Below are 24,358 nucleotides of genomic sequence, written 5' to 3' on the forward strand. Positions count from 1 at the left end.
ATTTAGTGCATCTTTTCTCAAGCAGCTAAACTGGAGGAGGAAGAGGACACACAATTATTCTAAGGAATTTTTCAAGCCGTGCATTTCCTCTTGCTCCCTACTAAGTCTGCGTGTTTTTCTCCAGCCAATTTGGTGTATTCGTGTGGCTTTGATACAATGTTTCTCTTCCAGGAAACATCTGAGTTAACAAATACTCTTTATAACTTCTGGCAGGCTTTAGCCTTAACATTTAGGTTTTATATCAGCTCTGGCTTAGAATTTTCACTGGACTGTCATAGAAGCCACAGCTGCTAATACCCGCTGGGTTTTTATTAAAAACTGTAATCAGCAGTATTACAGTATGTGGATTTTGACAATGAAAATCTTGAAGGCTGAAATATCATCTTACCTGTCAGTGAGATTTCCCTCTTTTTTGATTGGCCTAGTTTTGGAGGTAGAAATGTCCACAGTGGCTTTGGGGTCTTTTTCTTAATCACTGACCATCAAATAAAGACTTGAGAAGTCAAGCCTGGATGAAAAACTACTTACCACAGATGTATTTAAGCTGGACATGACAGGGCTGTGGACAGCCATGCACTTGTTGGAGGGCTGCTTACAAGCTGACATCAGTAACAAGACTTCCTGGGGGTCGGTTGCCACTTTGACATCAGACAGGCCTTTTGCCCAAGCAGATGAACCAACCAACCACAAGAATGAAAAGACGACAGTGACGATAAAATCCTGCACAGAGAGAAAACAGGAACCAAATAAAACAAAACGAACACAAAACCAGATGTGGGTTCCAGAAACAAATCTATTAATTTATGTGAATACTGTTGTTTTTGGAAAATTCTAAGATCCCATAGCATTAGGACCTAGAGATATTGTAAAAGAAAGAAAGAAAGAAAGAAAGAAAGTTTATTGATGTTGTGTTTATACTCACATGAGATAAATAATTATATTGTTATTTAGTTTTGTCTTTTGAAACAGTGTCTCTCTTTGTAGTCCTGACTGTCTTGGAACCCCCGATGCAGAGCAGACTGGCCTGGAATTCGTAGACATCTTCCAAACCCTGCATTCCCAGTGTTGGTATTAACAGCATATGCCACGACACCCAGCTATATTGTTATTTATTGAAAGCCTGCTCTGCTTCCATTCTCAGGAATGACTCAAGAACTTTATAATCCATATATTATTGTTCCCCAAAGCACCCCTCTTTGCATTTGGTACAATAAGTCGGAGAATGGTTGAAGGGTATCTGAGACCCGACATGAAACGATGGCATTCTAACTGCTGACCCCACATTCTTCATTGCTGTGTGTGATGGTCTCAAACATTTGGAGACATCTGCCCTTATCAAAGACTCCTGGATGGCAGTGTTTATTCGCTCATGCATTTGTTAGTTTAACAAAAATAAGTACTATCCATTTTATGCCTGGAATTGGGTTAGGTAGAGGCAGTGCTAACTGTTATACTTTTGCTTACTATGGGCTTAGAATTGTGTTTGCAATAATCATGTTATATTTTTGTTTTGTTTTGAGACAGGGTCTCTCTTTGTGGTCCTGGCTGTCCTGGAACTCACTATGTAGACCAGGCTGGCCTTGAACTGACAGAGATCTACCTGCCTATGCCTCCCAGAGTGCTGAGATTAAAGACATGCACCACCACACTCTGGCTATACTGTATTTTTATACCCATTTTAAAGACAAAGAAACTGAAGTCCCAGGCAACTGAAGTATAACACATAAAAACAGCAGAAGGAGGTCTATCTAGCAGTGAAAACTACGAGCTCTGTTTGCAGGTAGCAGAAGCTCTCTTACTGTTACCAACCACATGTTTATGATGTGAGAATGTTGCTATTTAGGAGAAAGATCTCCATACCCAGTGAGGTGGCTCGAGGTCAGGGGGTAAATGAACTCACTACCAAGTTTGTTGACTTTAGTTATATCCAAGACCTACAAGGTAGGAAGAAAGAACTGGCTCCTGCATGTTATCCTCGAGCTTCCTGGGTTTGCTGTGGTGTGTGTGCACATACCACATGTACACATGCACACACATACAAATAAATAAATGTAATTTCAAAAATTAAGAAAAAAAAAGAAAACAGAGACATGTTTCCAAACTTCTAATGGGGGCGTATTTCTTACATCCTCTTTGGCAGGGTGTAGGGGCAGGTGGAATTCCTTACCGTAGGCTGTTTTGACCCAATAGACCCAAATCTTAGACCTACTATATTGATGTTATTACTTAAGTATACCATGTTTACTTACCAAAAGTAATAAAGTTGACCTCGAAAGGAAAGCAGCAAATGTGAAACACCAACAGAAAAAGTTGCTCTTTCTTTTCTCCCTTGGGGCATGGTATATTTTGCTTGAATTACCCTGCACTCAGGTACACCTGCTGGCTTTCCATGGCCTGCACTGGGGAAGACATTATACTCTAAGTGATACTATTTGTATCTAGAGTTTGTTAGGTGTGACCTTTTGGAAAAGTCTCACAACTAAGATTGGCTAAATCTTGGGAACAGCTCTTCTTTTGATCCAGTGGCTGTTGCTCACTGGCTACAGTGTTAGCTCAACAATACTTAGGGTCAACATGTGATCGGTTCACAGGGCTTCGAGGGACTGGGGTACTCCCTGTTCCTGTTTTCTCCCCAGCACTTCTTCCTTCTGTCCTTCTCATATCTAATCATTTTCATTTGGAGTTGTTTGTATGCTTATGAGCTATCTGAAGTCCTTTCTGGAAAACTGCGGAGGTTTAAAATGCAAGCATACAAATACATCATCTACAGCTGCTTTAGCATTAGTAATACAATTCACACCTAGCGAGTGGGTATGAACTGAGTGTGTCCAGTCTCAACTTTCTGTCCATGTCCAATCTGGCACCTTAGTTCATTCTTCATTATTCAGGCAGTATGGATTTACACTTATGTATTTATAGATCAAAAAGTCTAAAATAAGGGCCACCAAGGTAAAGGAACAGTGTTGGCAAGGCTGCAGGCCTTTTGGTAGGCTCTAGGGAGAATCCACGATCTTACTTCTCCCTGTTGATTAAGGCTACCCATTTCCACTGCTCATGGTCTTCTGTGTTCAAACAGCAATGGCCAGTCTTTTTCCCAACATCACATCACTCTCACAATGACTTCTCTGCCTCCCTTTTCCCTTTACAGGCCTCCTGGTTACACTGGGCTTACTCAAATCATTCAGGGTCTCACTATTTTAAAGCACTCTCAGCAATCTTAGTTCTATCTGCAATGTTAATCTCCTCTTGCCATGCCATATGATACAGCTACAAGTTCCAAGGATGAGGATGGGGCATCTTTGGAGGGCCATTATGCCACCTACATAGTTGGAAATGTTTTTAATCCAAAGATTAGTTGGGGGAAAATTGGCATTTTAATGATGTTACATCTTCCAAGGAATGAATATGAGGTGTCTGATTCCATTCATGTATTCAAATAGTATGGTTTGGGTAATGTGCAAAAGTCTTGAGGAAGCTCTTATTGGATACAAAAACATGTAGGGCTGTGCCCTTCACTGTTATATATTTATTAGGGCCCATAGTTATCATATAGCTCCAAGTACAGAACAGTGCTTTTCATTATTTATATTCATTACAATTAGAGACAGACTTGTTAAAACGCCGGTAGGGTATGGGAAAAAGAATAGGATTCTGTCCATTTAGTATAATAACAGTAGTAGGTTTTCTCTTAGGGTCTATGATCTGTCTAACCATAGGTTCTTGCTCAATAATGGTATATATTTCATCTTGTAGAGCAGGTTTTAAATCCATTTAGAAAGTGTTTGGTCCCTCCCATAACATCCATGCTGCTAATGCACCAGTGGGTCATGTCTTGCCAGGCCAGTCATTGCTGTACTTTGAAGGATTCGTTACTGGGTAAGATTGATAGCTACTTTTCTCCTCCAGTACTGTGCATAGTAGCCATGAAATCTAGTCAGTAGGGGTAAAGCTTATAGGTCAGTACCTATTTGACTTCTTGTTCTATAACTCAAGTTTTATAAAATTCTCAAAGAATTAATAAATACATAACTAAAGGCTTCTGTGAGACCTTTTAATTGGATAATGGAGAAAAATGTCAAACTAATATTTACTGAGCACTTATTATGCACTAAGTATTATTTCAGATTCATTTGGATTAACTCAATCCTGATTAAAAAAAAAAGCCGTGTGAAACACATGTTAATCCTGTTCTCATTTTGTAATTGAGGAAACTGATGTGCCAGGATGTTAAACAAATTGCCTGAAGCCTGAGTTAATTGATAGAGGATTCTAAGCCTGGCCATCTGTCTCCAGGGTCTGTGTGCTTGACTGCACTATGATGCTTCTAACATCTACTTTAAGAAAAGCTTTCTACTTAGAGTAAATGTATTAAAAAGATTCTCAAGGGCCAGTGAGATGACTCAGTAAAGAAAGGAATCTTCTATCAAGACTGATGACCTGAGTTTGACCCCCAGACCCTACACGGTGGAAGGAGAGAGCTGACTGTAGTAAGCTGTTCTTTGGCTTTCATGGGCGCACTGTAGGGTGTATACACACATACACACACACACACACACACACACACACACACACACATACACACACATATATACATACACACACACACCACAAGCACACACACAATAAATAAATAAATGTAAAAAGGATATATTAAAATATTTTCCCAAAGATTTGAGATTCTGCTTAATTTAAGCTAGTGGAGTGCTTTTCTGTGGAGGAATTAACTTCCATACTGAATTCAAGGATTTGTGTCACCGGACTAAATACCATGCTTCTGGGACCCAATCTGACATTTCATCTTCTATGAGTACACTGTCCAGGAGGTACTGCATAATTTATCTCCTGTGTAACTTAAAAGCTCAGGTCTGGCACTGAACAGATCCAGATTTGAATCCTTAATCTCATACTTTCATGTTCATAGGCAATTTGCTATACGTCCTATGGCCTCAGTTACCCCTGTGGGTAGAAATAAGAGCATCTTCTCATGGGATAGTTGGAGGATTAATAAGTTACTGTAAACAATGTTTATCACTATGCCAGGAAAAAGGTGACTGAGTAGGGAATGGAACCTTCAATAATCACCAGTAAACAACAGTGACAGTACACACAGCATAGAGCTATGAATTGAGCTGCTGTGGCTATGCACCTACCTTGGTGGACACATCTCTATGCAAGTGGAACAACAGAGATTTTGAGCAAGGTACTACTGCAAGAATTCCCCAAACTTAGAAACTAGCTCTGGGTCTTATGGCGAGGAAAACAATGTGCAACCATTTAAAATAATTGCTGTACAACATTATTTATGATGTGTGTCTATTCCCAGCATGGTGGGTAGAATAGTTATTCTTAGTGTGAATCCAATGCTGAGCATACATTCTCTGCTCAAAACCTGCCAGCGATAGCCCCTCACTGAGAACAAATACCAAAGACCACACAGAGGGTCCTAAGGAACCCTGAGCTGGTTGCTCTTCTGATGTGAATTGTATTCCTGACCTATCCTTCCACGTCTCCATGCAATGCACAGCCTTCCTAGCTGTTACTCTAACCCACCAAGGACACACACAACTCAGAAATTTCACTGGGACAGTCCCTTTGCATAGAACCATGAGGTTTGCTTCCTTTTGCCCTTAAAATCTCGGCTGAAAATCCAGTGTCCTCAGGTGTGGCATTGCTAAGCACATATGGACAACGTTTCCCAAGCCAACTCTCTATTCATCTTCTCCACTTTCAATTTTCTCATCTTCTCAATTTCCCTTTTTAAGACCTGGTGTATATTTCCTTGCTTCAGTTGTTTACCCCAATTAAAATCTACACATTTTGTGGGCAGTGTTTTCTCTCTGATGCACAAGGCGCTGGACAGTAATTATTTTCAGAAGAATAAATAGGTGTAAGAGGAGATGTTCCTGGTAAACTGAATCAGAAGCAGGAGGATAGAAACCTGTGCACATGGGCCAGGCCCCTCTTTCAGGAGGGTCTCTCTCTTTAGCACTCCCCTGTACAGTCTCTTCCTTATCCCTCCCAGGCTCATGGTTTTCTTACCACCTCAACATGTCCTCACTAATGGTTACCTCCCCTAAATGCACCCCTTATCACTATACTGTGGTGATACTTTATTTGTGCTGAAATGTGATATTTTATTTGTATGTTAATAAATAAAGTTTGCCTGGAGATCAGAGGTCATAGCCAGCCACAAGCAGAAGTCAGGCGGTGGTAGCATGCGCCCTTAATCCAATCACATGGCAGGTAGAGTCTCTGTGTGGTCAAGGACACAGCCAAACGTGGTGACACACGCCTTTAATCCCAGTACCAACCATAGAGACCTGGAGGTCTGTATAGATAGGGAGTGATGAGGAAGTGATGTGGCTGGTCTTAGAGCCAATGAGAAGGCAGAAGAGGAAGGCAATAAAGGCGCAGGTTAGACAGGAAGAGGCTCTCTTGGGAAGCTACACACGATGTGGTGAGCTAAGGTTAGTTGGAGGCTATTGCCCTGATCTCTACAGCTTGTACCCCTGTATTTGGCTCTGTGTTTCTTATTTAATAAGACTGTTTAGAAATTCGTCTACACTATGCCTTGACTTTTATTTTCTAAGCACTTTTCAAAATTTTAAAATATATTCATTCACTACCCTCACTCCCCCATTGTTCCAAATAAGATTTCAGCTCAAGGGCATGAGCTTTGTTTGCCTTTCTCCTTCTTGGGTCTTGGGCAGAAAAACACTGCTAAGATTTATTGACTGAGAGAGTGAATGCATGAGAGAATGAATGAATGAATGTATAGTATAGTCCCAATATTGTAAAATTTTATCTTTATGGATATGTTTTATGATAATTTATCAAGTAATAATGTTCAGAGATAAATTACACTTCATTGTAAATAAAGAACACATTCTATTAGACAAAGTAAACACGGCATGAGATCGCGACACTGAGTGGTGACAGCAGAGGCTTTCACACACAGCGTTCACACTGGCACACCTGTTTATTCAGCACTGGCAAAGATTCCATTTATATGAAATAACAAACAGCTTTCCAGCCGAGAGCGAGTGCACCGAGGGGTAGCTAAGCTGAAGTGCATCTTCCTGTAACTGAGTGACTGGAAGACGGGTACCCGTGCCAGAGGAAGAACACGTTAACTTGGAAGTCTTTTGTCTTTTTCTGGCTTCAGGCATAAGCTGTGTTGGAGGCTACCTTACAAAAGGAGACATAGGTCAAATATTTTACACCATTTTTTTTCCAGTCTCCTGTTTCCAGCCGAGGCTCCCCTGTGGCCAAACCCAGATTGAAGCCAGGAGGTGGGAAGTCCTCAGAGATGACGGATTTAGATCACCCTGCAGACACAGGAGGTCAGAGGGGATCGGTACCGGCGCTTCCTCACATCTCCTGAGTGCTTCCCTCGTACCAGGCCCTCCGCCATGACCCCACAGATACTGTTAACCATACAACCTGCCTACTTACAACAGTCCTGGCTTACTGATGAGGAAACTGGAGTATAGACAGTTAACACCTGTTAACACCTGCCTTGACTGCAATAGCTGGTCATGGACTTTAGGAAAATGTGCTTTTTGGTGTGTGGATAACTATTTTAATCAGTTCAAATTTTTTGAACAATTTGGTATCACCTAAATGATTTGGATTTCATCTATGTGCTTCCTATATTGTTTAATATTTAATTTTAAAATAGTTCATTCAAACCAAAGTATGTGTTTTTGTACCAAATAAGGTTAACCTGGAACTACACATTCACAGTGAACAATAAGTTAATACAGCTTCTCATAAATAGAAGGCTGAAAACATTAACTTTAATAGAGTGAAAATAATATACCTTGAATACTTTCTAGAACTATCTGCCAAAGGCTTTGGAACCAAGGACCTTGGCTAAACCAGATTTACAAATATTAATGCAGTTATTAATAGCATTTATTAGAATAGTCCAATCAGAAATGACGCTAAACTGAATGTGGAATGATTTATATATCTGTATATGCCAAAAGCCATTTTCTGATCAGGAGAATTATGTGGCTCAAAAATGGGTAGTGCCTTTCTTTGGAGGGTGCAGACAAGGATCTAGTTTTTGCAGATGCTATTCCTAGTTTCTCTAACAGAGACTGTGCAATGGAAGATGAATTTGCAACATTTACTGTTTCATTATCTTGATGCATAGTTACCTGTGCTTGTGTTATCTATCCCCAGTGAAGAGAGAAAGGCCATTTGGGAAGTACTTCAACACTTCAGATCTCTCCTGCTCGGGATCTGAGTTGTCTCCAAGAAGTCTTTAGAGGAGACACTGCTAACCCTAAAGAAATTGCAACCAAGATGGTCTATTTGTCTGTTGTCTATGGTTGATGAGTGGATGTTGAGTCACACTCTGTACCTAAAGACACACGATTTGGATGTTTATGTGCAGTGTATTGGAGTATCTGTTCAGTGAACCAAAGCCAGGTTTCTTAAGCTGGCACATCGTGGCTTTGTTTTGACTAAGTGGTCAGATTCCATTACTTTGAAGGGTTGTTTTGTTGCCCTCATAAGTTGTTGTTAGCAAAGTATTTTATGTTTTATGTAGATTTAATATAATAAAATTGCTGGTTTTGGATTACTTGGGGACATACATAGAGAGGAGTACTCAGAGGACATTATTTGAGACACAGGGGGAATGAACCCGTTTCTCTCTTCACTCCATGCTGATAAACATAACCAATTGCTCCATTTCCACTTATTAGCACATACTGCCAATATTTCAGTCCAGTGGTTTTGTTATCTGCCTTGTCCAGTGATAGTTTTCTGTACTTTCTTCCTTTTTTCTTTCTTTACTTCTTTTTTCTCTTGCTGACATGTATCCCAAGATCTGAAATTGTTTAATCCTCAGTGTAAGTGGCTTCATTATGTGAATTCCTCCTCCAGGAATTCCAGAGTGAGTCTGTGAACCAGAAAAAAGGGAAACCAGCAAGATGGCCTTTCAGTGGAGGGTAGAACCTTTGCTTTGGTTTGTAAAGGAGAAAGAGCAAAGGGGCTAGCTGAAGCTACTGTCTGTTCTGTCAAATTAAGCTTCTCCCATCATTTAATATGAAATACTGACCCTAATATTATCAAGGTTCTATGGACTGCCTATCACTTTTTTAAGAGATGGTAAAAGGCTTTTTGAATCTCACAAGAACTGCAAGAAGGCAAAGATTGTTTTATTCTACACTCTGCAGAATCTAGAGCTAGATGCAGGGGTTTAAATCCTGTGCCCTAAGTGGTCACAAGAACTGCCATCTGAGTTAGGACTTGAATTAGTGAATGGCTTTGCATTAACTTTTTTTTTTCCTAGCGCTAAATTGCCTACCATGATGGCAACATAGACATAGCAATAAATAAATTGAGGTATATAGAGAGGCATTCTCTTCTTAGTTTTCCTTCATCTGAATAGTAAAGGAAAAATTCCAACTTTGGGCATTTATTTGTAACATCTAATTAGCAACTACTGGCCTCAGAAATAGTCTTTAGGTAAGCCATGGCACTAAGCCACAAGACAGTTCTATTCACTTTCCATTGATTCACTTCAACATTTATCTTTTATCATGTCCATAATTCTGAATTTCTTAAGTTACACAGAATTTTATCAACATAAATTTTATTTAAGTATAAGAAAGTGACTTAAACAACAGTAGTAAATGATTTGTGGTCTAAGCATTCTGAGGAGACAGTGAAAGGACCTGAGGTCTGGAGAGGACTGTGTGGTGTATTAGGACAGAAGCACTGAGACCCCAACCCAGCTGCCTTCCAGAAATCTAGTACAAGCCACAGAAATGAGCTATAGGTCCCACTTAAGGTATATAGTAGGCATGCTCAAAAAAACAAAAGCAACAGGAAGGGACTCTGTACACTTCCAAAAGAGAAATGTAAACACCAACCCAGCCACAAAACGTTTATATCAGTACTGTCCTGCCTGCAAGATATGCTAGGGCAATGGTGGCACAAAGCTTGTGGGAGTCACCAACTAATGTCTGATTTGACTTAAGACCCACTCCACCGGATGAAACCCATACCTAACACTGTGTGGGTGACCAAGAACATGAGACTAAGATAGCTCAGGGACCTAGAGGAAAACCAAATACTACTGTTCTTACAAACCAAAGCCAAAACCACTATAGCAATAAAATGATTCCTACTGACACTCTGCTACACTCTCAGATTAGGGTCTTCCTCAGCCTTCATCAGAGCAGCTTCCTTCTTCAGCAGATGGGAACAAATACAGAGACCCAAGCTAGATATGAGAGAGAGAGAGAGAGAGAGAGAGAGAGAGAGAGAGAGAGAGAGAGAGAGAGAGAGAGAGAGAGAGAGATTGGAATACTCAACCCTATATGGAATGTCTCCATCATTTCCCTCCCCTCAGAGCTCAGGGAATACTGTAGAAGAGACAGCAGAAAGAATGTAAAAGCCAGAGGTCATGGAGGACACCAAGAAAACAAGTTCCTCTAGATAACGTGATCACAGCTCATATGAACTCACAGAGACTGAAGCAGCACCCACAGGGCATGCATGGGTTTGCATTAGGTCTTCTGCATATAGTATGGCTTCCAGTTTAGTGTTTTTATGGGATTCCTGAGCGTGCTGATAACTGGGCCTTTGACTCTTGTGCCTTCTCTTGGGCTTTTTTTCTTCTGTTTGTTTGTCTTGTCCACTCTGATGTAATAGTTTTTGTTTTATCTTATCATATTTTATTTTGTTATATTTAATTATTATCCCTTAGATGCCTGTTTGTTTTCTAGTGAGAGACAGAAAGGAAGTAGATCCAGATGGGAGGGGAGATGGGGAGCAACTGGGAAGATTAAAGGGAGGGTAACCTGTAATCAAGACATATTATATGAGGAAAAAAATCTATTTTCTATAAAAATTAAAAAAAGTAACAGCAAGTGACTTCATTGATTTGTTAAATCCAATATATCAAACACATTACTATTTCATATAATCAATTTAAAATTAATAATGTTTTGGGCACTAAGCTTTAAAGAACATTTAATGTGTGTGTGTGTGTGTGTGTGTGTGTGTGTGTGTGTGTGTGTGTAAGAGAGAGAGAGAGAGAGAGAGAGAGAGAGAGAGAGAGAGAGAGAGAGAGAGAGAGAGCACATGTCATAACACATGTGTTGGTCAGAGGATGCTTTGAGGGAGGTGGTTCTTTCCTTCAACCGTATGGGTCTCAAGGATTGAACTCAGGTCATCTGGCTCTGCAGCCAGTCCCTTTACCCGTGGAGCCACCCTCACTGATGCACTGGACTAAGTTGTTGGAAACTGTCTACACTGGTGTGGACATTTTATGCCCACAGTGCACCTTAATTCATATTAACCATCTTTCAAGTACTCAGCCACATATTGCTAGTGCTATCCTGTGGTGAGCTCAGCTTAGATACACAGTTAACAAATGAAGTTTCCACAGTGAAAAGAGTAATGCCTTCTCTTGTTTCAAGTCCCTGACCAGTGTGACTAACTTACAGAATGGGTTCTATGCTGGCACCTAAGGCAAGGAGACAGGCTCCCAGGGCAGTGCTGCCCAGAGGGACTGCATTTAGCCTGGGCTGGGGACAGGGTGAGCATCATTGAAATGGAAAGAATGACTGAGGGAGAAGAGGAAGAAAAAGTAGAGGAGAAAAAAGGAGCAGCATTGGGGGAGGAGAAAGAGAAAGAAGAGGGGGAATAGAAGGAGAGCCCCCTCCATCCAGCACCCATCACATCCTTGGTTCATGTCATCTTGACGACAACTTAGTGGAGCACGTTATATTATTCCTACTTTATGAATTGAAGAAGCAGCCTGCCTCCATCTTAGGCTTAAAAGCCATCTTATAGTAAAGACAAACTAGGTTCATTCCTGCTTATGATTAAACCTATTTCTCAAGGATTGGGCTATGCCCCACCTGTCACCTTAACTACAAATGGTTCTGTACTGCCTGTTCCAGGAATGGCAATCATGTTTTTGTTTCAAAAAAAGTTGTTTATAATCATCTTGTAACTCCACTTTTGTTTCAAAAGGTTATATGACTACCGATAACTACCTTGTTGTGACTACCTGATGACTACCTTATTTTGCCCATTTTTGCAACCATGTCTTCGTTTCAGGAGGGACTAACCTGTTAGGCTTATATACTGCTCCTGTAACACTGTGTACTTTGCCTGCCAGACCCCCCATTTGGAAACCCCCTACCTCTGAGCTATGAGAACCTTGTCTTTTTCATAGCCTTTCATCCAAGGCTAACCTCTCGAACTCTGCCTTAGGAGGATGTAGCTTATGTACACAAATAAAAAGCTTGCTTTAGTTAATTTGGTCACGATGAATTGGGTCGATGATCTTTCCCTCCTATCTTTGGGATTAACAGAATCAGGAACAAGAGCCAGTTTGCAGAGGTGCATTAAGTGAGGGGAGACCAGTTGTGGAGTTTTCTGTAATAGGAGGCCAATCTCCCCATTCCTGACATTAAGTGTGCTTTGACAGATTCCATTAATCCCCAAGACTTTGGAAGCTCTATTGACAAATCCCCTAGTGAAGAGGCTGAAGCCTTCTGAGGGAGCTCTAGTCTCCACAGAAATCTAGGACTTGGAAATGGGGCTTTCCTGTTCCAAATCTATTAAGAAAAATCTTCAGGGTCAAATCATTGAGTTTGTTAATCTTTATTAGAGAGAAGAAACACGAAGTCAGAAAGTTTGTAATCACAGCCGGATTCTCAGCAGTCTGGGGCTTTGGATCTGAGTCACTGTTCTAATTTGATTTCTGTTGCAGTGATAAAACCTTCTGACCAAAAGCAACTTAATAGAGAAAGGGATTTATTTGGCTTACAATTCCAGGTCACAGCCCATGATTCAGGGAAGTCAGGGCAGGAACTCAAGCAAGAACCTGAAGCAAAAATGATGACCACTGCTTGCTGGCTTGCTTGTTGGTCCATGCTCAGTTAGCTTTCTTGGGCAGCCCAGGACCACATGCCTAGCAAATGGTGCTGCCCACAGTGGGGTGGACCCTCCTACATCAATTAACAATGAAGAACCACCCTTATACGGTCTGGAAAATCCGTAAGTGGAGACCCTTCTCAGATGACTCTAGGTGAGTCAAGTTGGTAGTTAAAGCTTTCTACGATAGTCACTAACCTTATACTTTGGGAGAGAGGTTCTTACATTGTTAAACTATTTGATGATCACTTTGTAGCTCAAAAGCTAAGGATTATGGAGTACCAACTACTTCACTGGCCAAGCACATTCTTGAAAAAGCCTATTCATGCCAAATGCCTCTCCTTTCTGATATCTGGGAGCTCAGAGCACCACATCTATCCCTCAGTGAGTGTGTGTGGGGGTGGGGTGGGGAGTAAAGGAGGAAGGAGGGAGAGGAATGATGGTGAAGGCATACATGGTCATCTGTGTGTCCCCTTCCACCCAGTAGGGTTTTTGCTGAGCTTAGCCACAGCTCTTTATAGGAAAGAGGTCCACAGAAATAGAAAGGGACAGAAAAAAAAACAGTTACTATCATAGTTAAAATAAGTTAATTTTTTTTATTGATACTACTGCTGTTAGTTTAAAAAGAAAAATTTAAACAACTAAAAAAAATTTATGCGCATAAGTGTTTTGCCTATATACAAGTGCACTGTGTACATGTCTGGTGCCTGTGGAAGGCAAAAGAGGGCAGATGATGCCCTAGAACTGGAGTTACAGTGCTGTATACCGGTGCTGAGGACCAAAGCAATCTTCTGCAAGCGAGCATCTGTTACGTTTTCCTCCAGCCCCTGCTGTGTTCCAAGTGTCAGAGGTAAGTGACTGTGGGGAGTTGGTTAGACCCAGTCAAGACGACTTCAGTAAGGAGAATGAGAGTGGTGTCTAGGCATGGTGATGAGGAGATCAGCTAGCACCAGGAGGACATCTATTTATGTTTTATGTGCACTGGATTACTCAATCTTCCAGCAACCTACCTGGATAGATACTAGTGTTCTCCCATTACTTAAGGATGAATTACTTAAAATAACTTTGAAAGATGCACAATGAAGATTTAGACCCAGAGAGTTTGGCTCCAAGGTCTGTGTTCTATTGCTTTTAAAGGGCTGTGATTTTATGAAAGACATGGCCTTTTATTAGTTTAAAAATTAAGTGGTCATATTAATGCAAATATCATTTATGACCAATTCTTCTGTGTGCTAGTTAGCCAAGAGTTACTCATTTAAATTCTCATGGTGCTTTGAAATTGTTCCTTTTACCACACTTCACAGTGGGAAAGTCAAGGCTGAGGATGATTACATGATTTGCCAAAGGGGTCACGACTATTTATTAGGCTGCTAAGCTTTGATCACAGCCATGGTTTTCGGAGCTCCAGTCTGTATCTCTCTCTGGAAGGTGGAACTCTTCGTATCTCAGTCCTGCTTTAATGGTGCACACTGTGTTTGAGGGTTGAAGTTGAAAGACCTTTGTGTGCTTTATCTCACTCATTCTCGCACAATCCTGCCTGTGGAGCAGCTTCTGTTCTGTCTTCCAAATGAGAAAAAGACTTAGAAGAACTAGCTAATGGCAGAGTTAGGTACCAAACTCAGATATGTTTGACTCTTAATAGGTTGACTTGTTCATGTTCATTGTTGATTTTTTTTCACATTCACAATCATCTGTCCAATGTGTGTGTTTTATGGTGTGTGTGTGTGTGTGTGTGTGTGTTCACGGGTGTGCCATGGAGGCCAGAGGAGGATGTCAAGTGGCATGCGCTATCACTCTCTACTTTATTCCTTTGAGACAGGGTCTCTCACTGAGGCATCAGCAAATCTTGTCCACCTCTCCCGACACACACGCCTGAGATTCAGGTACACATGGCCACGCCTGTCTTTTTCCTTGTATACTGGAGAGTCAAGCTCCTCCCACTTGTTCAGCAACTACTCTCACCCATTGAGTCATCTCTCCCTAATCTGTCCAACATTTTTTGTCTTCTCACTCTGGGCTGGGTGCTATTATGTGATTGCTGTAGGATGGGGTGGGTTGAAGGGTAACACCTATGGAATAGGAGTATTCTCATTCTTGATTCTATACATTGCCTAGGTCGCTTTATGCAACAACAGTATGTACATGTAGTGGTTTGAATGAAATGTCCCCCATAATCTTGGGCATTTGAATCCTTGGTCTTCAGTTGTTGGTGTTGTTTGGGGAGGTTTGGGAGTCATGGCTTTGTTGGGGGGAGTGTGTCAATGGAGGCAGGATTTGAGTTTAAAGAATCACACCGCCGGGCGGTGGTGGCGCAAGCCTTTAATCCCAGCACTTGGGAGGCAGAGCCAGGCGGATCTCTGTGAGTTCGAGGCCAGCCTGGGCTACCAAGTGAGTTCCAGGAGAGGCGCAAAGCTACACAGAGAAACCCTGTCTCGAAAAACCAAAAAAAAAAAAAAAAAAAAAAAACCAAGAATCACACCATTTCAAGTTGACTCTCTCTTCCTCCTGCTTGCTGTTGGAGATGTGAGGTCTCAGCTGTTCCTGCTATTTTTCCCTGCAGTGATGGACTCTTATCCTTCTGGAACTGTAAGGCCAAATAAACTCTTATTTCTATGTGTTGCCTTGGTCTGGTTATGGAGTGTTATCACAGCAGTAGAAAGGTAACTAATACAGTACACTATTGTCATGCTGTGACTAATCAGAATTTTGCAAAATAAAGATGGAGTGGATGCTAAGATTCTTCTGTTCAGGCCTCTGTGTTACTCAAGCACTGTGTTTCATGACTGAATAATCTGCCTTGTGTTTGTGAGTCAATGCAGGGTTCTGTTTCTTCTCTCTTGGAGCTAAATTGGCTTGTGATGGTCATGTAGCACTTTTTAGTATCAAACTGTTCCCAGAGAGCTTTACCAATTGATTTGTTGTTGTTCAGCTTTAGAACCGAAACCTCTTAATTGATGCTTTTAACATTCCTTGTGAAAATAAGACTTTAAAAATCACCCTCTGGCCAGGCAGTGGTGGCACACACCTTTAATTCCAGCACTAGGGAGGCAGAGACAGGCTGATCTCTGTGAATTCGAGGCCAGCCTGGTCTACAGAGGAAGGTCCAGGAGAGGCTCCAAAGCTACACTGAGAAACCCTGTCTCGAATCCCGCCCCCCCCCCCCAAAAAATAAATCACCTTCTGGTTGAGTGGTGGTGCCACACACCTTTAATCCCAGCACTCAAGAGGCAGAGGCAGGTGAATCTCTGTGAGTTTGAGGCCAGCCTGGTCTACATACCATGTTCCAGGACAGCTAAGGCTACACAGAGAAACTCTGTCTCAAAAACCCAAAACCCCAAACCCAAACCCTTTTCTGTATCTGTTTAGCTTATTAGTGGATGCCTGGTCTCATGACTTTGGTGCAGAAGGGGGATATTCCCAACTGTTTGAGGAGCTCAGGAAAGCTCTGCTCACTTTTGTAGTGCTGTGTAAATCCACAGTAAATCACCTCTGAGACCTGATCTGATTTCCAGTTTATCCTGGCTAACCTTTGATTGTAAACAGCACCAACCTTTTAGTACAGATCAGCAGTAGTATTAGGAAATTAGCTATTCATAATGAATTATTAGCTGGCTCTGGAGTAACAGCCTGCTCTTACTGGCTGGCCATGGGACCCTGCCAAGTTTCAGTTTCCTATGTATAAAGAGGCAAAAATGGCATAAAATTTAATAGTCTTTTTGCCAAGGATAAAGGGATTTATGCAGTGTGATTTTTGTCTCAGTTCCTCAAAGTTCATGTTTCTTTCTTTTGTTTTGGTTGTGAGACAGGGTTTCACAGCGTAGCCCAGGCTGGTCTTGGACTTGTGTTCACTCCTGCTGCTGAGACTATAATAGTGTGCCACAATGCCTGGATAAATGTGGATACATACTTACTTTTAGTTATTCTTGACATAGGAAAACTCCTGTACAATACGATTAAGGTTAGAAAAATGTACTGGCCTTGTGTAGTGAGATTTAGTGGTCAATAAATTAGATAAATTTATTAATTTCTTCCACAACTGTTTATTGAGCATCTACTAGGTACCATGTATTGAGATTATTAGTAAAGATTGTTAATAAAAACAGACCTTGTACCAATACTAGTATGGTAAAGAAGAGAGACCTTGAATCAGGTATTCCTGAAGCATGTGTAATTGCACCTGGGATCACAGTTTTTCAAAAAAAGGAATTAGTGTTTTGAATTCTCCTGCCAAACTAAGAAAAAAGAGTGGGGGCCATGACAAGCCCAACCTAGAGTAATAAGAAATGCTTTTTAAGGATGTATATTGGTATTGGGTCAGTAACAACAATGGTCGTTTCTTGAGCTATACTGCTAGGAGATTCAGGGATCAGTTGCATGTACCTTGGAAAGGAGTTCACATGTTTGCTGAGACTGTCAGTTATCTATTCTTATCCACCTGCAGCCATTTCTGTCTTCGGAAGCCAAGCAATAGAGAGCAATTATGAGTTTGAATATTGACAAAAGAGTAATGCTGTGTCCCGAGTCTGGGCACTCCAGCAGTTAGCAAGCTTAAATCCGCATTGTATTTCTATGGGACTCAATAGCATATCCAGGAAACTAAACTCTTTTCAAATAACTGGTTCTTGATATGGCACAAATATCATTAAATTCATATAAAAGCCAAGGTTTCTAGATCAGAAATGAAGCAACTGTTAAAAACAGTTTAAATGTCTTAAAAATAACAAGTTGATTGATGAGGGTGGAGGAAATCACACTAGAAGCCTTAGTCAAGGATGAATCTGGAAATCTGGGAATCTTATTGAAAACATATCAATCTTTTGAATTTTATGTTTTTAGTATTTCCGAAATATTTTGGGCATTGCTATTGAACCAATATGGATGAAAATGCTAACATCTAGGTAATTAGCTCCCATCTTTACACAAGACATCTGGGAATTATGAACATATCTGCAAAATACCAGATGTCAGGCAGTATAGATGAAACATCTGGAGGGAGCCTAGCATACAGGAGATATATTGGCAGCCTGGGAGAGCCAGCAATTACCCAGACTGAGCTTCATGGCTCATGTGCTCTCTGGTCTGCACTGTTTCCATGTCATGGAAAAAAGCCACCTCTTTATAATTTATCACACATTCTGGAAGTCCCACATATATGGGATGCCACACATACAGACACACTTTCAATAAAATGTCACATCTACCCGTACAGTGGCAGAGAGCAGAAAAATTGACAATTAAAAATAATCCAAAGTAATTTCCTCATTTATTTAAATATTTTAAGTCGCTGTGCCACTAACCTCTGTTTGGAATAACTGTGATCTATGGAAAGCAACCATAAATGAGACACACTGAGCAATTCTGCCCAAGCTGTGGTCACCGTTCACTTGTCCCCTCTCCAGGAGAGTCACTTTTCCTCTGACCCTGTGTCCTTTGGCCATTGCTTCTTCTTGCAAAAAACAAAACAAAACAAAAAACTACACAGCCCCTCCTCCAAAATTATATAATGATAGAGTGGTAAGGAACTACTGAGACAGACTCAGTCTGTCACACGCTCCCTGAAATCATACTCCAAGTATTGCATTAATATCTTATTTGACAGCACTGGCATCTCAGGTGGAGTGCAGGGGAGTGGCTGAAGGGCCCGCTTAAGCAACCTAACCAAGAACACAACCTTGCCGCACTTCAATGTCCACATCTGTGACACAGGTCAGGGGGTTATTCTTTGTGGGGTTTTACATGGATTAAAATGCAATAAGCATATGAAATATGAAGACTGGAATATTTAAATTGTTGCAATGATGATGGTACAGATATATTTTTAGAGGATATGAATATATTTGGACATGCTCAATGACACTGGACAAGAACTCAGCTGATATGATTCATGTTTTGATCTGTATTCTGCTATTCTTTTAAAAGTACTCCCATGCTTCTAAAATTAAGTAAATATGGCTTTAACTTTGACAACTCAAGTTAAGGTGTTCAACTGGTCTTTTGTAGGCATCTGTGTGTCTGTGTGTGTCTGTGTGTCTGTGTGTGTGCATGCACATGCTTTTACACTTCATTTGACTACAGTACACAAACCTAAGGTGACCTTGTATAAACACAAGGCCATTTGAAGACAAGATGCTCTGCCCAGGAGAATGAGCCATTGGACACTGAGTAGGCACCAGGTCACACAGTCCTGCAGATAGTACCCGTGTCCCTAGTAACCATGCTACCTGAACAGGGAGAAAATGTAAGGCAGGGATACAGGGATGGAGGTTTCTTCATCTTTGTTTACACTATATTTCTATGTGCGCCTCCTCCACACATCCCTTGAAGTGATCGGGCATGGTAAGTTTTTATGGTTCTAGAATAGGCGTATTTTACTGTATTTGGCCTTTGGAAATGATGGGACCTTTCTGTTTAGGAGAATGGTTATGATTACATCTCACCCTTCCTTCCCACCAGCTTTTCCTTTTTTCAAATGAGCAAGTGGCATTCACACACAGGTTCATGAAAAGAGCTATTTTTCAAGCATTCCTCATGCCTTTCTAGAATTGAAGACCCATTATTCTGTCACATATCAACCCATCTGTCAGCCTGCAACAGATGGTTCAAATGAAGAACTTCAAAAATACCAAAGAGGAAATTATCTTGTGTTTCTCCAGCCACAGTTTAAATCCCATCTAACTTTAGAATTCTCCTTCCCTACTCATCATGCAAAGTCAAAGTGTGGAAAATATTGCATTGGAATTACAAATTAGAAGCCATTACTCAACCAGATGATTACTGCTTCAGACCTCATTACTGTGAGATGGGAAGCAGAGGCTAGACCTGGGCTGGAGCCTTAGTTATACCAATTTTCAGGCACAGTGGCCTTGGGTAATTTATTCAATCTTATTTCAATCTTATAGGCATTTATTTCCTCGGTGGACCAATAGAGAATTAAGAACTTGTCTTAGAAAGTTTGAAAGGAATGGATCACCTTGTGAAAATCACATGATGAGGCTTCTGAAAAATGATAGCGACTTCTATTTTCACCATCAATTCTCCCTTCTGTTCTTGTTTCCTGTTTCCCACAAGACCATTCTCAAAGATTTTGTGTCTCTGGAAGGAAAAAATTTTGAGCAGGTGCCTAAGGCTAAAAGCCAGCCAGACAAGAAAAAACAGATGTGGATGAAGTGTTTTCCCTTCATATGTCTCTATCTCTGTTCATCTCTGTCTTTCTGTCTGTCTCTGTCTCTGTCTCTGTCTCTGTCTCTGTCTCTCTCTCTCTCTGTATGTGTAACCATAAAAATGTTGTAGCATTTCTGGTGTGTGTGTATGTGTGTGATAATAAGCATATAAGCTGCATTAGTTTCATTTTTTGATATGTGATTAAAATACCCTGACAAAACCAAAGTGAGACTGTGTGTGTAAAGGTTTTAGTTTATTTAACAATTCTAGGTTACATTCCATCATTGTGGGGAAATCAAGGCAGCAGGAACTTGAAGCAGCAAGGGACATTTGCAGGGGAGAGCAGAGAGAGATGCATACATACATCGTTTGTGCTCGCTTACTCTCTCCTTTCCACTGAGGCAAGGGTCCAGCCTATGAAATGGTGACACCCATATTCAGGGTGTATGTTCCCATCTCAACTAATGAAATTAAGATAATTTCCCACAGACATGCCAAAGGTCAACCTGATGGAGACAAGCATTCATCCAGACTCTCTTCCTTGATAATTTTAGATTGTGTCACGTAGACAGTAAAAACTAACCCCACAGAGGCTCAAGCTAACTTGAAGTTCAGTTGTTGGAGGGGTATATTTCCAAGGCCGGCCTTGAGTTTATTATGTATTAGAGGATGACCTTGAAATTCTGATCCTCCTGTCTCTACCTCCTAAGTGTAGCAGGCTTTCTTTTAGGCCACCAACCAGCTCTCAAACCATGACACAGAGACTTGGCCTTAGCTTATGCTTGTCCGATGAGCTCTTATAACTTAATTTAACCTGTTTTTCTTCATCTATGCTTTGTCTCAGGGTTTTTTACCTTTCTTTCATTCTGTGTGTCCTACTTTTCCTGCTTCTTCCGTGTCTGGTTGGCTGGTTCCGGGCATTTCCTTTTCTTCCTCCCTTGTTCTATCTTCTCTCTTCTCCTCCTTCCACTTATTTTCTCTGCCAGCCAGCCCCACATATCCCTCCTCTGCCTAGCTATGGGCCATTCTTTTTTTTATTAGACCAATCAAGTGCCTTAGGTGGGCAAAGCAACACTTTTTTACATCGTTAAACCAATGCAGCATAAGCAAATGTAGCACACCTTTACATAGTCAAAGTAATATTCGGCAACAGAAACGAATGTGATACATCTTTACATAGTTAATGTAATATTCTGAAACACCTGAGTGTTGGGATTATAGGCTTGTGCCACCAAACTAGGCTTTACGCTGTTGCAGCAAGTCAACCAGGGCTTCATGCGCGCTAGGCAATGGAACTACATCCCAGGCCATGATCATGATGGTTTTTGCAAACTTGAATCAGTGATGTCAGCTCCAAACTTCCCAAAGAAAGTGATCATATGCTTTTTGGTTCTTATTTCAATCTTGTGAAATAAATATTTGGGAAATTTCCCTGTCTAGACATAAATATTAATTGAATCATCACTTATGTCTCATGCTTTATTTGGCTGTTTCTGCTTGTTTTGTCAGTTTTCAATTCACATTCCAGTTTCACATTTATAGGTTTTGGGTTTTCTTTTTCTCTTGTAGTGGGAAGTTTTGAGGAATATAGACTTCCCTATCTCCAGTGTTATTTTTTGTACTGTGTGTGCCAGAAGATAAGAGTGGGCCTGAAAGTTTTCAGAAGCCAAGTGTGTCCTCGTAGGTCTGTAAAGATGATCAGCCAGTACCGTGCTTGCTGCTCCTGAGTTTGGAACTCCAGCACACATGTGGAAAATCTGAGAGTGGTAGCACTCAGTTGTAACCCCAGTCCCGAGGAAGCAGTGATGGAGGGTCCCTGCTGCTCACTGGCTGCTGATCCCACGATACGATGGAGTGTGGGATGGGCACCCAACATTAACCTTCAGCCTCAGTGCTCACACGTGCATGCATGCACACGCACACTTCCTAGAGAAAGACTTCTGATCTTCATGTGCCACAAAGCTGACAGGAGGTCTAGAAGGGAGTCTGACAGACAGGAATCTAACATGCTTCAAGTTCTGTGTGTGCTACTGTGCACACACAGACTCTGAGAAGCAAGCCCAGCCCGTGAGGAAGCTTCTTCCACGCCAACTTCCCGGGCTGTGTCACGGCTAGGCTGGCCCACTGTGAAAGAGCTCCCAGCACTGCTTTTACACTGTGTCATTCCATTCTGCCTCACTTTCAGGTTTGTCCGTTTCGCCAGTCCAGTTTCAGGATGGCGGCCTCTTGCTTCCTCCCATCTAACATCCATCTGGTACTTTCTCTACTCCGGCACTGTGGTAAGTACTTGCCTGAGATATCTCATCCAATTCTCAGAAGAGGATGACAGGACTGTTATCAAGGAGCAGGTGAAGATACAAAAGAACAAAGAGATCACTCAGCTAGCAAGTAGAAAGACCAAGACACAAGTGGCCTGCTCCAGAGCCTGGGTCCCACCATCGAGGGTTAGTTAAGATTATGCCTTACTAGGATCACGTCAAATGTATTTGCATACTCTCCTTACCCCTTTCCAGTGTTACATTCAAGTGATATGAACAAGGTAAAAATGGTTTATAAAAAAGAAGACATACATATGTGCTATTTTTTCATGCTTTTTCTCCCTAATTTGCTACTTAAAGGCCCATGAAGGCAAATATTAGGTTATTAGGACTAACATTATCTGACAAAATCCAATAATGTGTACTTAGCCAAACTGAACATTATTAGACTCCACATGAGTAGTTACGCTATGGGTGCATCATCTGACCTATGGTATATTAAAATCTGTGATAATGAGGTCTCATATGCCATATTGTGTTCTGTTGGTGAGAGGAAGAATTTGGCTACTAAAAAAAGGGCAAGTTCTATGAAATATATTCTCAGTCACAAAGAAGAGCCTGTTCCCATATGAATTTACAGAAATCAGCTGAAGAATGGTAACCTTGCAGTCTGTGGAATGGCTTGTTAGGTGGTGCTTATAATATCATTCCATTTAAAGATCTTTTTCACTACACCCAAAGTCCAGACAAATAGAGAATGATATTCTGAGCACACAAAAGAGCTGTGAGCCTGGTTTGGAAGGTAGGTGGGAGATTGTGATCTTATACCTCAGAAAACACTTCCATGCAGTTCATGCACCCTGGTGAACAGTATCTAACCTCCAGGGAAGTGATATGGAGACAAATAGTTACCAAACACTTTGATTTGGCTTTTGGGTAATGTGAAGGGTGAATTATGGTACCTGGCAAGGACTGTTGATCATCTTAAATAAAAAAAGAGCAGTCCAATGCCTATGGCCTGAAATACGTTGGAAACAGAGAAGAGTTGAATCATAAAGGAGTTGAGATGGATCTTAAATTATATTTGAAAAACAGCACCAGCACCCACTTGGTGAACCTGTCCTGTCTGCTGTAGTAAGCACCACTCTTGCTTGTGTGCGTGCTTGAAGTTGTTGGCTTGTGTTTGGGACCATGTCATATGAGAAATACACACCCTCAACATGGAATTACTTCAGTTTGGGGAATTATTCTCATGCTGAGAATGAGAACTGAGTAGACATAACACATTTGTGCAGACTGAAATTTTTTTAATATTTTTAAGTATCTGGTTGATATTTTGCCTTTTTGATAAATGCTTGGAACGGCCATATGTCTAATGTGCATCATCTCATTCTATCATGTGACTGGTTTGAAGGAGTCATGATGATTGCTGTTCAGTTGGGTTTTAGTGTTAACCTTTACCTCTGCCTACCCAAATGTTTCAAAGTAAGGGTTTGCAACCTCTGCTCCCATGAAGCAGTTCATGAGCTACCATCAGGACTAGGGCCTGGCTGAGTGTCTTTCAGGTTAGTTGATGGCTTTTCTGACCCTATTCAGGACCATGGTAGACAATACTCCTGGAAAGTCATTCTTTTCAAATATCTGTCTCTTTGGTTCTATTTTTTAAAGGACACTGCAGGAGGCTGACTGTTTCCACTCTGAAGCCATTTCTGGACTGATTCTCACTGACATGACTTCAGCCAAGATCCTCACATTTTCTCAGTCTCCATTGCCTGCTGCACCTGTCAAATGGGATAATATCGACCTCACAAAACTGTTATGAAGATTAACTGAGACGGAACACTTGAAATACTCATCATAAGCTTGACATACATTGAATATTCAATCAATATTAATAGTTAATGTTCCTGATGCCATTTTTCTTTTTGTGTGTATGTATGTGTATGAGTGGGATGCATGTCTGTGTGCTGTATATACCTGGTGTGCATACTTGTGAACATGCAGAGGCATGACATCAGGTATCCTGC

General features: G+C 41.1%; 1 protein-coding gene across 1 annotated transcript in view; it reads right to left on the reverse strand.

Annotated features, from left to right (window-relative positions):
• The window catches only part of Synpr (synaptoporin), a 352,659-nt gene that overhangs the window by 7,142 nt on the left and 321,159 nt on the right, over positions 1-24,358 (reverse strand). Inside the window, exon 5 of the mRNA XM_059274572.1 lies at positions 529-720. Within this exon, the coding sequence (XP_059130555.1) occupies positions 529-720 (192 nt within the window). The remainder of the gene's footprint in view (positions 1-528; positions 721-24,358) is intronic.

Source organism: Peromyscus eremicus, chromosome 9 (genome assembly GCF_949786415.1).
Source record: "Peromyscus eremicus chromosome 9, PerEre_H2_v1, whole genome shotgun sequence".
Lineage (NCBI taxonomy): Eukaryota > Metazoa > Chordata > Mammalia > Rodentia > Cricetidae > Peromyscus > Peromyscus eremicus.